General features: G+C 42.7%; 1 protein-coding gene across 1 annotated transcript in view; it reads left to right on the forward strand.

Annotated features, from left to right (window-relative positions):
• The first annotated feature begins 1,795 nt into the window (after positions 1-1,795).
• Positions 1,796-12,995, forward strand: part of VAV3 (vav guanine nucleotide exchange factor 3) — a 157,990-nt gene continuing 146,790 nt past the window's right edge. Inside the window, exon 1 of the mRNA XM_029963247.1 lies at positions 1,796-1,999. Within this exon, the coding sequence (XP_029819107.1) occupies positions 1,796-1,999 (204 nt within the window). The remainder of the gene's footprint in view (positions 2,000-12,995) is intronic.

Below are 12,995 nucleotides of genomic sequence, written 5' to 3' on the forward strand. Positions count from 1 at the left end.
TTACTGGTGAGTGAGCTTTGGGCTGAGGTGGTTAAACAGAGAATTCACATCTCCTGAGAAATGGGAGCTGCATGGCTCGGGCTGCCCAGGTAGCTGTAGAGCAGGAGGGACCTACAGGGAAGGAGGCACTGCTGAGGCAACTCAACCTGAAGTCACACTCTCCCATGTAGGAGTTATTTTAAAGAGTTAAAGCTTAGCTGCACTAGCACCAATCCTTTGGAATAAGGATTCTTCTTCTGATTGATGCAAACCTGCTTACTGCTAACTGGAGTTTGTATTTTGTTAAAGTGTCTTTGTGGTCTGACAGGCCAGGCCTGTACAGAGCAGCTTTGGGAGCTCTCTCTGTGCTGGTCAGACCTGGGAGCCCCTTTGTTTTGCCAGCCCAGCTAACATAAGTAGAGATCTGAAAACCAAACCAGGTGCTTGCAACTCTGTGCATCTTCAAGTGGAACCAAATGCTGTTCCCAGATGACCTGTGCCTTCTAATGAGGTAGTAAATCACACCTGTCTCATCCCATCACCTGCTGGGATGAGACAGGTGTTACAGATCATGGAGCTGGATCCTACATTTTGGGCCATAATTTCCTTTGTCTTTTTGAGTGAATGCAACATAAAATGGTGAACTGTACTGTGGCAAGTACTACAGGCCAGTGGTTAATACCACTGTCCGCTCAGGAAAATGCCTGGAATAGCAAGCATGCTGCCTGTTTAAAGAAATAAAAAAGTTATTCAGCATTTTAAGCTTAATGAAATGTGCAAATCACTTGCTAGGCCTCAGTTTCAGAAAAAAATTCCCAGAACTTCTCTATTAATTCTTTCAGAAATTATTAAAATCTGAGCTCAGACAGCAATGTGAGGCTTTTAGCAGAGGAGATGTGAAAACCAGAGATAGTTGTGGACTGTCTTGAATAACCATGTTAGTGTTTTGCACTTGGAGGCTTTCTCAGCCTGGACTGTTTGTTGTTTTGTTGTTTTTTTTTTTTTTTCCCCTCACATAAATTACACATTAATAGTACTTTAAAAGGGTTCTCTGCTTAAAAAAAAAAAAAAAGAGAATAATATTTTAGTAGAGGATAAAACCAGTTTTTGTATCCTTTAAAGTGATTTTCTGTTGTGAAATTAGGTTTGCAGGACTGCTTCAAAAATCCAAAGGAAATAATAGCTTTTGAGTTGTGGAGGATATTGTCAACTATGGGTGTTCATATTGTCTGGTTTTGGAGTTTGTCACCTTTAGTAACTTAAAATCACTTGTGGTTCTTTTATTTGAAGGTGCCTGAATGCTTGTTGGAAGCTATTACGTTTTTTTTTTTAGCATTCTTTAAAATGCAAATAAAATTTAAGTCAGTGGAAAATACTTTAGGGAGAACAGAGGTGAAAACAATGCTATGCCATGATGTGCTCTCTATAATTTCTAGGAGTAGCTAAGAGTATGCTGCTTTTTGCTCGGCGAAAGGACAAAAGCCTGACAACCAGGCAGAACGTGCCATTACGCTGTTCACACACCTGCCTGTCACCGCTGCGCCTTGTGCCGCAGGTGCGCTGTTTATGCCATCAGCGGGCGGGCGGACGGGACAGGGACCTTCGCGGACGGGCCCCCCGAGCTGCCGGCCGAGCGCTGGCCCGCGGCCGCGGTGCCCGAGGTTCCGCGGGCGGGGCAGGGGCGGGCGAGGGGCGGTGGGACCCGCCGGACCGGCCTCCCGGGGCGGTGCGGACACGGGCGGGCGGGCCGGCGCGGCGGGCGGCGGGGAGGGCAGCAGGAGCCGCCGTGGCCGCAGCATCGCGGCGCGGTGCGGGGATGGAACCCTGGAAGCAGTGCGGGCAGTGGCTGATCAGCTGCAAGGTGCTGCCGCCCAACCACCGGGTGACCTGGGACACGGCCCAGGTCTTCGACCTGGCGCAGACGCTGCGCGACGGCGTCCTGCTCTGCCAGCTGCTCAACAACCTGCGCAGCCACTCCATCAACCTCAAGGAGATCAACCTGCGCCCCCAGATGTCCCAGGTACGGCCGCGCCCTCGCGGGGTCCCGCGTGCTTTGCCTGCGGCGGTGCGCGCGGAGCGGACCCGCGGGATACGGGAGCGGGTGGGCCGCTGCCCGTCTCCAGCGCGGAGCTTGCGCGCCGCAGGGAGGTGAGCGTGGGTCGGACCCGGGGCAGTCCCCGCGGGCGCCTTCTCCCTGCACGGGGTGGCCGCCCGGCCCGGGCTCGGCGCGTCCCCGGGCGGCGGGGCAGGGCTCAGCTGCAGCTCCGGGCTGGCGGCTCCCGAAGCCCCCACGAGGGGTCACAGCCTGCGCGGGAGGCGGGTCGGGCGGGGGCCCCCCGCGCCTCTCACGTTGAGGTGGCCGTGCTAAGGAGAAGTTCCGGCAGTACTCCCAGAGTCAGCACTTCAACATCTCTGTGTGCGTTGCTATTTCATGTGAGCAGGTTACAAATCAAATTGACCCCTTGCTTCTAGTTTTTCTGGCTGTACCTAGGTGTGTGATGGGTAGGGAGGGCGAAGGGACCGGAGCCTGGGAGGCGAGGGCGGTGGAGCACACCGGGCGGCGTGGCCGGGAGCGGAGCCCGGCCGGAGCGGCGAAGGCAGGGCAGGGGCTGGGGGGAGCGGCGGGAGAAGCCCTGGTAGCGCCTGTCTCCTCCGAGCTTCTTGTGACCTATGGAGTTGAATGGCGAAGAGTGATTAATAATGAGAAATCGTGTTCTCGATAGCTGGCCTTTTATTTCTGGCTTTTTAAGTTGATATTTTGTAGTTATTATTTAATAACTAAGTATAATTCCAAATTCAGCCCCGTTTAAATGAGGTTTTTAGTTCGGACTGATGTTTTGGTACTGCACCTCGAAGTTGGTTTCAGATATCGAGATAAGATTATATTAATAATTCAGGAAGAAACTCTATATATACATGACTTCCTGTCACTGCTTCGCTCACACCTATGTCTCGGCAGAGACGGTGGCAGCCAAGGAGATGTTGTCTGCAAGGAAGCTAACTTATGAGCCTTTCATGTGTTTTAAAACATTGAGAAACGGATACACTGTAACATTTAGTGTTATGGTTCCGTTTTAGGTTTATACAAATACAACTTACCATTCACGTTTAGGATACTGGCAGAAAGCAGTAGTGAATTACACTGCTTTGTCTGTCTTTGTCCATGTTTACTTACAAACCCAGTTATTTTGTATCTTTTTAATTCTTTCTTTTAGCAACTGTGTCTTGCTACCAAGGTGATGTTTTCTGTAAGCCCACAGTGCAAAAAGGGAAAATGTATTTCAGATACTCAGAGTAAAAACTCCCAGACCCTTGCACTAGATGTGAATGGTACAAAGGTTGTCCCCGTGTACTTGAGAGCCCAAGTGCCTGCTTAAATGGCATATGCAGAGGCAATACTTTGTCTGAGTGATGGAGCAGCACAGAGGGTGGGCTTGTCCGAATGGAAGAAATCCAGATAAGTTTTCTCTCTGCGTGGTTAAAACCTGTGAGAGTTCCAGGACTTGCTAAACAGGAGCCTTGGTTTATATTTTCATTGTAGTTAGCCTGATTGCTTCCAAATTGACCCTTTTTCACTTTAGCTTGCAGAGCTTTAAATACTTCATCTATGAACTGTTGGAAATGGTCTCCTGCCCTGCTTAGAGTAGATAAAAAGCATGGAAACAGATTCTTTCTTCCTTTTTTTTTTTTTTTTTTTTAAATGAACTGTAAGGGTGTCCTCATGACATGACACAGTATTTTTGAGGTGGCTAACTCATTGAATCAACTTCAATTAGAGACTAATGTTGCATGTCTGACAACTATTACTTAATTTTATTTTTGATGAATTAAAACCATGGTGGTCTCCTGTCTACTAAAAATAAGTACCAAAATGCTATGCTGTCTTCTGTCTTAGAGTAGATTTGGAAATCAAGATTACTATTTATTTCTCTAAGTGTGTTTGAACTACAGATTATAATTGTAGATCTTGGTTTATAATGCATCTTTTGAACTTTGTATTTTGAGCTTTATATATGTGCAGTGTAGCTTCTGGAATTGTTTCACAGCTACGACAGTTGCCTCCTTGTCTGTGTGTCTGCTCTATGCCTGAGGAACCTGCACTCCATGGTGCTGTAGACTGCTCTCTCCAGTGGTGCATTTCTCTGCTCTACACTGATTTCACCGTTTAAACAGGGGGAACTTTTGCTGGATCAAAACCTATAATGGATAACTTTATGCAGCATTAAATTTACTGGAAATGTTACCTTTGTGTTCTGTGAGTTCAGGATTTTGTGATTTTAGTAAGGGTCTGTGGAGTTTATGTAAAGCTTCTTGGAGGACACTCTTTCTGATCACTCAGTGAAAAATGTCAGTAATTGTTATTAAAAATGTAGGTTGAAACTCTGCAAGTTGCTTGCAGTTTGTGGGAAAGACTGTAAAGAGCTCTTATGCAGAATTTATGCAGAAATCTCAGTGGCTTGGAGATGATTCAGTTGGTGAGATCTGCTTGTAGTTGAGCCCTGAATTGTGAGTTTTCTCAGAATACTACTTGTCAGTAAACTAATACTGACATCATAGTAAATTTGCATCATAAATTTGCTGCATCATAGGATCTTGGGGTCTTGTAGAAAAACTAGCTAAGTCACCTGTTCCTTCTGGGGTAATGATTTATAGACACTGGAGGCATGGAGTGCCAGAGCAGAGTTGGCATTAGAATAGAAACTGTCTTGGCCGCTGATTTTGCAGTCCATCTGACCACGGTGCTGTGTCTGTACTGCTCAGCTGAGCTGTTTGAACTCAAATGGCCCTTATCCATCATCTTCTAGAATTGAGATGCAGTTCCCGTACTCCCTGATCTGATGTTTTCTGCCACTAGGTCTTAGAATGGGTCATGGAATTCTTACTGCACAACTCGTGCTCAATAAAAACAGAGACTGAGAAGGGTAGGCTTGATGAATGGGCCTTGTTGAGGACAGACTCATTTTGGTCTTGTCTCTTACTGCTGTTCTCTATGAACCGAGCTTTCATGTCTTAGGGGTTGTTGTAAATGCAGCAGCTCCAAAGAATGGGAAAGTGAGAGGTGCTGCCTCAGGCAGACCTGGGAGTAGGTGTCAGGTCTCTGACGTTTGAGTAAGTCTCTTTTGTTTCCTTACGGATTTATTTTTTCAGAATGAATGTGGCAGATCACGCAGTGATGCTCGTCAGTTTTGCTCAGTGGACCTTGGTAACCCCTTACAAGCTACATGAAAAGTGTAGAGATTGTGACTGATGCTGTGGCTTCAGATGCTGCTTTTTGGTGGAACATCATTCATTCAGACAGGAACACTATTGCTTTGCTTTGTAAGCAGTGGGCTGCTGATGGCTCTTGGGTCAGGAATAGAAACTGAGACTGATGATGCTTAGCATTGCAACACAAACATGTGCTTGACCAAATGGCAGTAGGTATGTTCTCTTTTATGGGCTGGCTAGCACAGGGACCTGCATGCCTTTGTCCCACCACCAGCTATGAACCCTGTGTCATAACTGTTCTCCTGGCTGGGCTTTTTTATGCATTTGAGAGCTGTAGATTCTGCCCCCCTACCTTTTTGGAGATAACAATGCCTGTGTAAGAGGAATGTCTCGGTGGTTTTAGACTGCACAACATTGGGTTTAGAAGATGTTTGAATGCTGGCTGTTTCCATTTGCATTACTGTAAGTTTATGAAAATATGTATATTTGGTTAGTGGAAGTTGTCCTTTGAAGAACAGAAGCTGATTCAGTCAGTTACGCTTTCCAGAAAGTGAGCCTCAGATGTGAAAGTATAAACCTTGCATATATAAAGGATGAGTAGGATTGTTGCTTTGCCAGTGAACCTTTGTCCTCCAGGTTGCCAGTTCACTGCTGCCTGGCTCCTGTCTGAGAGGCTGGTGTTTGTGGTGCAAGATTGCCTGTGAAAATTGGGCTTTGTATGAGATTGGAAATTGAGGTTCAAGGACGCACATGCCTGGGTTTTGTTTGTTGTGCTCCCCCCCTCCCCCCAACAGAACAGGAAAGTGTTGGCTCTATTAAGAACTCCTGTGTCAAGGCCCAAAACCATTTTGCTCTTTGAACTCCTGTGAGCTAACACTTCAGATATTTCAACCTATGCATGTGCCATCAGAAAAGGAAATTTAAGAAATGGATCAAATAATGCCTTTTGGCCTTTAAGTGTAGGGCAGTCTGCTGATTCAGACTTGTGAGTTGGTGTTGTGAGGGTGGTTTTAGTGCAGACACCAAGACTAAACTTTGTAGCCACTGGGAATGGAGCTAGAAGAGGGAGTGTGCTGAATGCATAGCAGAGATGTGACTGGTGTGCCAGTGTGTTGCAGGGTTTCCCCCGAATTGGAGCATCAGTCCCTGGTGACAGTGAGAGGGAGGATGGAGCACTGTAGCTCAGCATCTGTGTCTTCCAGAGCTGTAGCCATTCACTCTCCTCAGATGCTACCTCTTGGCTAATGTAGGCTGGTGAGAATAATAAAAATAGAAGTGATCCATAACAGAAAGTACTAATCCTAATGTGTAATCATAATCATACAAGAACTTAAGTAATTTATCACCAGAAGTATGAAACCTAAATGAACAGATTATGATGGATTTGCAGAAGATGTCATCTGTTTAATGCTTATCTTTTATCTTTAGTACTTTGCAAACTAGTTTTGAAATGGTTTTTGCAAGGCATTTAGTTATCTTGTGAGAGATTGCTAAACAGGAAAGCAGCGCTTAATGCAATACTGGCATGGGAGTTTACTAAAAGGGATGTTGACATGGATTAAATATTAAAAATAACTATTTCCTATTATTCTAATAAAAATAAACAAAGTATCCCTAATTTAGTATTAAAAGTTAAAATGTTTTCTAATTTTAGGGAGTTACTTTTTTTGGTGTGACCATGTAGTCCAAAGGAAGTTGATTATCTTTGTCATCCATGTAATATTTTGGTGTGACAACAGAGCTTTTGTGAAGGAGTTTATTTTTCTTGGTTACAGTTGTACCAGGTAGTCTCAGGATGTGGGTGTGCCAAGCAAGACATACCTCTCCATTTCCTCTGATCCTGCCTTTGGCTTGGAGCTTCCCTGTCCCCAACAAATGATAACCCCAGTCTCCTGTCCCTCGCTCCGTGCATGTTCATCCCACTTCTGTAAGCTTCCCACAGGTGGGGATACTCCCCTGTGCTTTCCCCCATGCATGCATCTGTGCATCCCTTCCACTTCCCAGCATGTCAACCCTTGTGTGCCATGTGGCTCTGCAAAGGAGGAAACAGGAATAGTATCTTGACCCTGCATGTTACCTAAAGGAGAAAGATTGGGAGTGAATTGATGTGCTGACCTCTGTGCCTGAGGATGTAGTTTAGGATCTTAGGAGGGACCAGATGAGCTAAATAAGAAAATAAAAGGGATTTAGAGTGGTTCTTGTGACCTTCCCCAGGAGCCACAGGATATCAGTAGTCTGTTTTCCTTTGGCAGAGAGATCTTTGAGAGCACTGGAGTGCAAAATAACTTGTGGGTTTTTTGTTGTGTGAGGTGCTAGGATGTACCCCAAAGATACATTTAGATAATATAGTTTTTCTGAAACTGTAAAACTTCTTGGGCTTGAACAAGAGTTTAGAAACTGGTTCAGTTTTTGTCAGTGTGTAGAAACAAGATGTGTTTAATCCCCCCCTGCCATTTTCTTGAATTATTTGAAACTAACTGTATGTTCTCATAGAATTAAAAGAATTCAGTTATTTTAAAAATATTTTCTAAATTTTCAAATTTTGTCAGTCTCTTTGCTTACTTGCTGGTGCTTTGTTCTGCTAAACATCTTCTTCACATTTAATTTTATTTCCATGATTCTTTATCTTATGGCCAATACAGTTTTGATTTATATTATCCATAAAAGGTATGTTTATCCATATATGTGATATGTGTACATATACATATCCTGTATGTTAGACTTGGTAAAATATATTGAACAAATATTGTTCAAAGTAAAACCTTAATATGACCTCTGTTTTGTTCTAAGAAAAGCAACTGATGAAAAATAGTGACCTAGTTTTCCTAGGTAATTCTTCTTACCTTATGAAGATGGAGAAAATAGTGCTTGAAAACTGATGTAATGATTTTAATTGATCCACATTGATTCTTTCTGGTTGGAAGGGAAAACCACGGTTGTACTGTATGGTAAAGCTTATTTAACATATTACGTTTATCATACAGTTATTAAATGCAGCACACGCATCTTGCCAAGAATTGTCTCAAATGTCTCCTCCTGCACAAAATATTAGTGTGCTGGCAGCTGTCTAAAGCATTATTAGAAAAATATTCATACTGGTTTCTCACAGGGGCTATAGTGTATGCCAGTAGTGGATAATTTAAGTTAGTGTCTGTGTATGGCATGCTGCTGCTGTGTCATGTGGGAGAAGCCAAATTATTTTCTGAGCCTTGTCCAACAAAGGCGGGAGACCCATGATAGTGGCAAGTTGAAGGACTGCTTATGAAAAGAAACAAATAAATAAAAAGGGTTCAAGGAAGGAGAGATGCATATGTAAGAAATAGGAGGAAATAATCAAAAGAAACAAATATTAACTAGAGAGAATGGTCAGAAGAAGTTGGAAGCTGTATTGAAGAGGGTATCAGCAAGCAAGACACTTAAAGCTTCTGAGTTTTATCCTAAGAAGCAATCTTGGATATGCTGTGTTATTCTTTAATATAACAGATAATGGCACTATGTTATAACATCCTTCCTTAGGCCTGTGAGTGCAGGAGGTGATTTTCCAGGCTGCAGCACCAGTGGGTTAGCATAATATAGTGGTACAGTTTGTGCACTGGTGAGATAGAGGATCTTGGATTTCTCACATGCCTCCCTTTCTGCTCTCCTTTGAAGGTCAAAAGAGTTGATTAAATCATAGTTGTAAAGGAGGAAATGCAGAGGGTAAGGAAAGAAAGGGCTGCAAGGTGAGAGAGAGGCGAGGCAGCTGCCAGGGTGAGGGGGATGATCCTGCAGGGAGTGTGGTGGTGCATCCATCCTGGCTGTGCCAACAGGGGTCTGGCACCTCCTGGCCCTGGCATAGCTGAGCCTGGGCTTCACTGGGGTGGGTGTTGGGGAGGAGGGTAACTGGGAGCAGCAGCTGGCAGGTTGGTGGGAGGCATGGGCAGGAAGGACTTTCAGAACACGGTTTGATATTGGTAAAATACAGGCAGGCAGGGAAGGAGACCCTTCTGCTGAAGTAACATTCACTCCCTGACCAGCAGCTGATCCATGCAGGAATAGGACAAGTGCCTGTGGGTGCAAAGGAAACCCCCTGGAGTGTGCTCCCCTCCATATGCCTTCCACGAGTCACTGCCTGTTGCAGGCAGGGAAGTACTGGCTCGTGCCCTGCATTGTGTGGGTATCTCTGAGTACAGAGGAATATGTATTGTTTTATTAGATCACTGACAGTTTTATCTTCTTTAAGTTTTACTTGATATAGAGGTGTCAGTTTTTGAACTCGTTCCCTCAATACTAAAATTGTATCTATGGTTCTTTAAAAATCAGATTGAACAAAAACTCCCATCACAAACCTTTGATTTTTTTTTTTTTGTTCTCCTTTCTACTGCTCTGAAACAATGTTGCAGTACTTCCATGTCATTCCATAATACTTCATAGCAATATTCTGTACTACCTTACATTGTATTATTTCAATATTTCAAAAACTCTTTTTCACAGAGGAGTACAAATTGATGTGTACTTTGTCAAATTGGCTATTAATTTTTTTCCCCTGCACTTTCCAGTGTACTTGGCATTATCTGGAGCTACCTTTTCTTTCCTCTTATTTTGCTTTGACAAGCCATGTTTAAGACTTGAGGCATTGTGAATTACCAGCTGTTTGCTAAGGCTTATGATGTGTAAAATGAAGTCTGAACTGACATCTTTATAGTAAGGTTTTGAATTTTTATATATAGGAGAAAGATGTTCCCTCAAAGCTCATTGAATGCTATTGGCTTCAGTTCACTACATTGTCAAGTGAGAACATATCTTTTGGAAAAATATCAGTCAATGACCCTTTCTTTTATCCTGTATTACACAACAATAGTGAATGTCTTGGTAACGTGAAACACTGAAGGACTCTTAGTAGGATATTTGTTTCTTTGTATATTCAGAACATGAAACATTAGTCTCAAATTTCATAATATAGTGCTATTGTAGCAATTTGTATAAAAGCCACTCACGTACTATTTAAAATGTTCTTGCAGACCTATGGGTATTGTTCAGCTGTTTTATATTACAATCCAAAATATTTTGGGCCTCTAAATTGCCTTTACTTTCAATCAGAATTTTATTTTATAATTGGTTAGTAGGTATTCAGTTCCTCTCTCAATACCTGTTTTTTCACTATTCTATCCCTCTAAAAGTCACTTGAAACTTATTTTAAATTATGCAGCGAATACAGCATGATTGCCTTGCAGAAGCAAACAATATATATATATATATGACACTGTTGCTGTAATAAAATATTTTCTGAAAAAAAACCCAGCAACAAAACCTCAGCCATCAAAGCAAAGCATTTTTAAAGCATGTTTTTAACTGCTAATGCTTAGCAGGACAAAATTATTTGTATTTCCAAAATCCTTAGATATGCCCTTTCATCCTTGATACCATCAATTTTACCTATTTCTTTCTGAGTTATATAAGGGTATGTGCTGTACAGTCTGTAGTTAGGGTACTTTTTATCCTTGCTTGTTCCTTCATTCGTACTATTTCTGCATGGAAAGCAGCCTTAGAATCAACTCAAACAATGATTAGAGCTTGGCCCCTAAAAATTCTAATCATCAAAGCAGCCTCACTTCACTGTTGGGTGGGAAATTTGATACATTAAAAAATGAATGTGTAATTTTGCCTGCCCACACTAAACTAATAGTGTAATAACTACAGCATCATCACAGCTTGTGTAATTCCTTATGTCTTCCTTGCATGTTGGCAGTCAAGATTTAAATTATACTTGCATGCTCCAGTGATTGACTTCAGATTCTCATCAACAACTGCCTCATGTAGCTGTGTTGCCTTATATCAGCTGATTAAAGGCCACGAGGGCCATGGTATTTTTCCCTCTGAATTCTTCAGGATCTATAAGTGAGTATGTCTGATTCCAGCACAGAGACAGTTAAAGGTAGATGGAGGACCACACCTTCCCTGCACTAATGTCCCCACAGATTTTGTGTGTCTGTGGATGGAGGTATGGTGATGACATAGTCCACCATGTGAATTGTAACTCGAGGTGAACACTCATTAATCTTACTTATCTCTGTAGAATTTAAATCAGGCTTTGAATTTCTTTTTCCTGGAAAATAAGTAGAGTGTAGGAAACACCAGAGAGAATGTTCAAACTATTGCTGTTGCCTGCAGCATCTTTTACTCTCAAAAAAGAGTGAGACTCCCTGAAGTGCCCTTGCAGGCTGCTGCCTTTGGGCTTATGGTCAGTTGATTTCTGGTTGGTTGAAAAGGGATTTCTGCCAAGGTTTTAAAACCTAACTTATATTGAGGTGGGTGTTTTGAAAACTTCTTAATGCTACTTTGCAGCTCAAGTTTCGCATTTCACAGCAGTACCAGTTTTGCTATTTCATGAAGTTGTGTGAGGAAATAATTGTTTCACTTTCTCTTAGTGATTGCCCCTCCATGTGCACAAAGTGCTGCAGGATTTCAGGTCGTATTGCATACCTTTCTGCTTATTTTTAACTGTTGTTGAAAATTCCTGCTGAGCTTTGATTTCCCACCCTCCTTTTATTTTTTTTTTTTTTTGTGGATCTCGCCTAGGGTTTTGAATGCTTGATATGAAATAATAGTTTTTGGGCGATACCTAGAGGGCTTGTTTGGGATGTGTGTGTGTTCTCTTAGGGCTGTTCAGTTCTAGGGGATTTTGAGTGCATTTTTATATTAAAATCTTCAGTGGTCTTTAGCAGGTGTTTATTGTCCTGAGGTTTTATATCTTAAACAAGATTAACTTGAGCTATTTTGTTTTGAGTTCTGCCTGTCCTGATTTTCTTTTTATCCATCTCAAAGAAGTGCTTTGCCTTGATGTTAATCACTACAAGGAGTCATGAGAAAGTTATTCAGGGTCTGCTGTTCATTCGTTTTGCATTTGTGGCTGGCAGCACTGAATATGGTGATGCATCTTCTCTGTGGGTTATGCTGAGGCCACTGGTTTCACTGCAAGTGTGCTGAACAGATGGCAGTCTTTGTAAAAGCTGAGGTTTGACTTCACATTTGTTGTTCTCAGTGATGCCTTCAAGCAGTGTTGTTGGTTAGAAGGACTGTGCCTCAGAAAGCGCTGGTAGCTACTGTCACTGTACTGTTGCAGGTTTCATGAAGCTTTAAGGAAGTGACACCTGTAATCCTATTGGAATGTCTCTAGTTGTATCAGAGGCCTATAAGTTTTCCCTTTCTGCTGAAGACCCTGGTAAACTGATTAGCTGAGGTGAAAGGCTTTGCTGACTGGGATGGGTGTGATTTGCATGTGTATGTGGACATGGTGATGGGAGAGGGTGCAGATGTGGGAATGGCAGAGCCATGCTGGGTACAGGGTGGGCTGCTCCTTGTGAGAAGCTCCTGAGCAGCAGACTGGAGCATATTTCAAATTTGTGTCTTCCTAGCTATAATTGCTCAGATTCATAGACCCCTGGGGAATCTGATTAATTTAAACTGTATGCATTCTCTTTTCTGAAAATGTAGGTTTTTGTAGCTTGTAAGCCCCATAGCGCATCACGTTATTTCAAGAGCACAAGCTCTAGCAATATTAATGTAATGTGGATTATTCTCTATTGTTAAAAATACCTGCTGTGAAGTAAAACAAAAAATGACTTTTTAAAAGAGATTGTAAGTTATTTGCCATGACCAATGGGAGAAACATAAGAAAGCTAATTAAAAAACTCCTGAAACAAGAGGGGGAATGTGTTTTGTAACATTCTCTTAGCGCACCTCACTAGGAATAGGCCTGAGGAGTAAATTCTTACATCTGTAGTATTACAGTGGTTGTGAGTTCATGTGATCTCTGATTAGCAGTGAAG

Source organism: Manacus vitellinus, unplaced genomic scaffold (genome assembly GCF_001715985.3).
Source record: "Manacus vitellinus isolate BGI_N305 unplaced genomic scaffold, ASM171598v3 scaffold_56_pilon, whole genome shotgun sequence".
Taxonomy (NCBI): domain Eukaryota; kingdom Metazoa; phylum Chordata; class Aves; order Passeriformes; family Pipridae; genus Manacus; species Manacus vitellinus.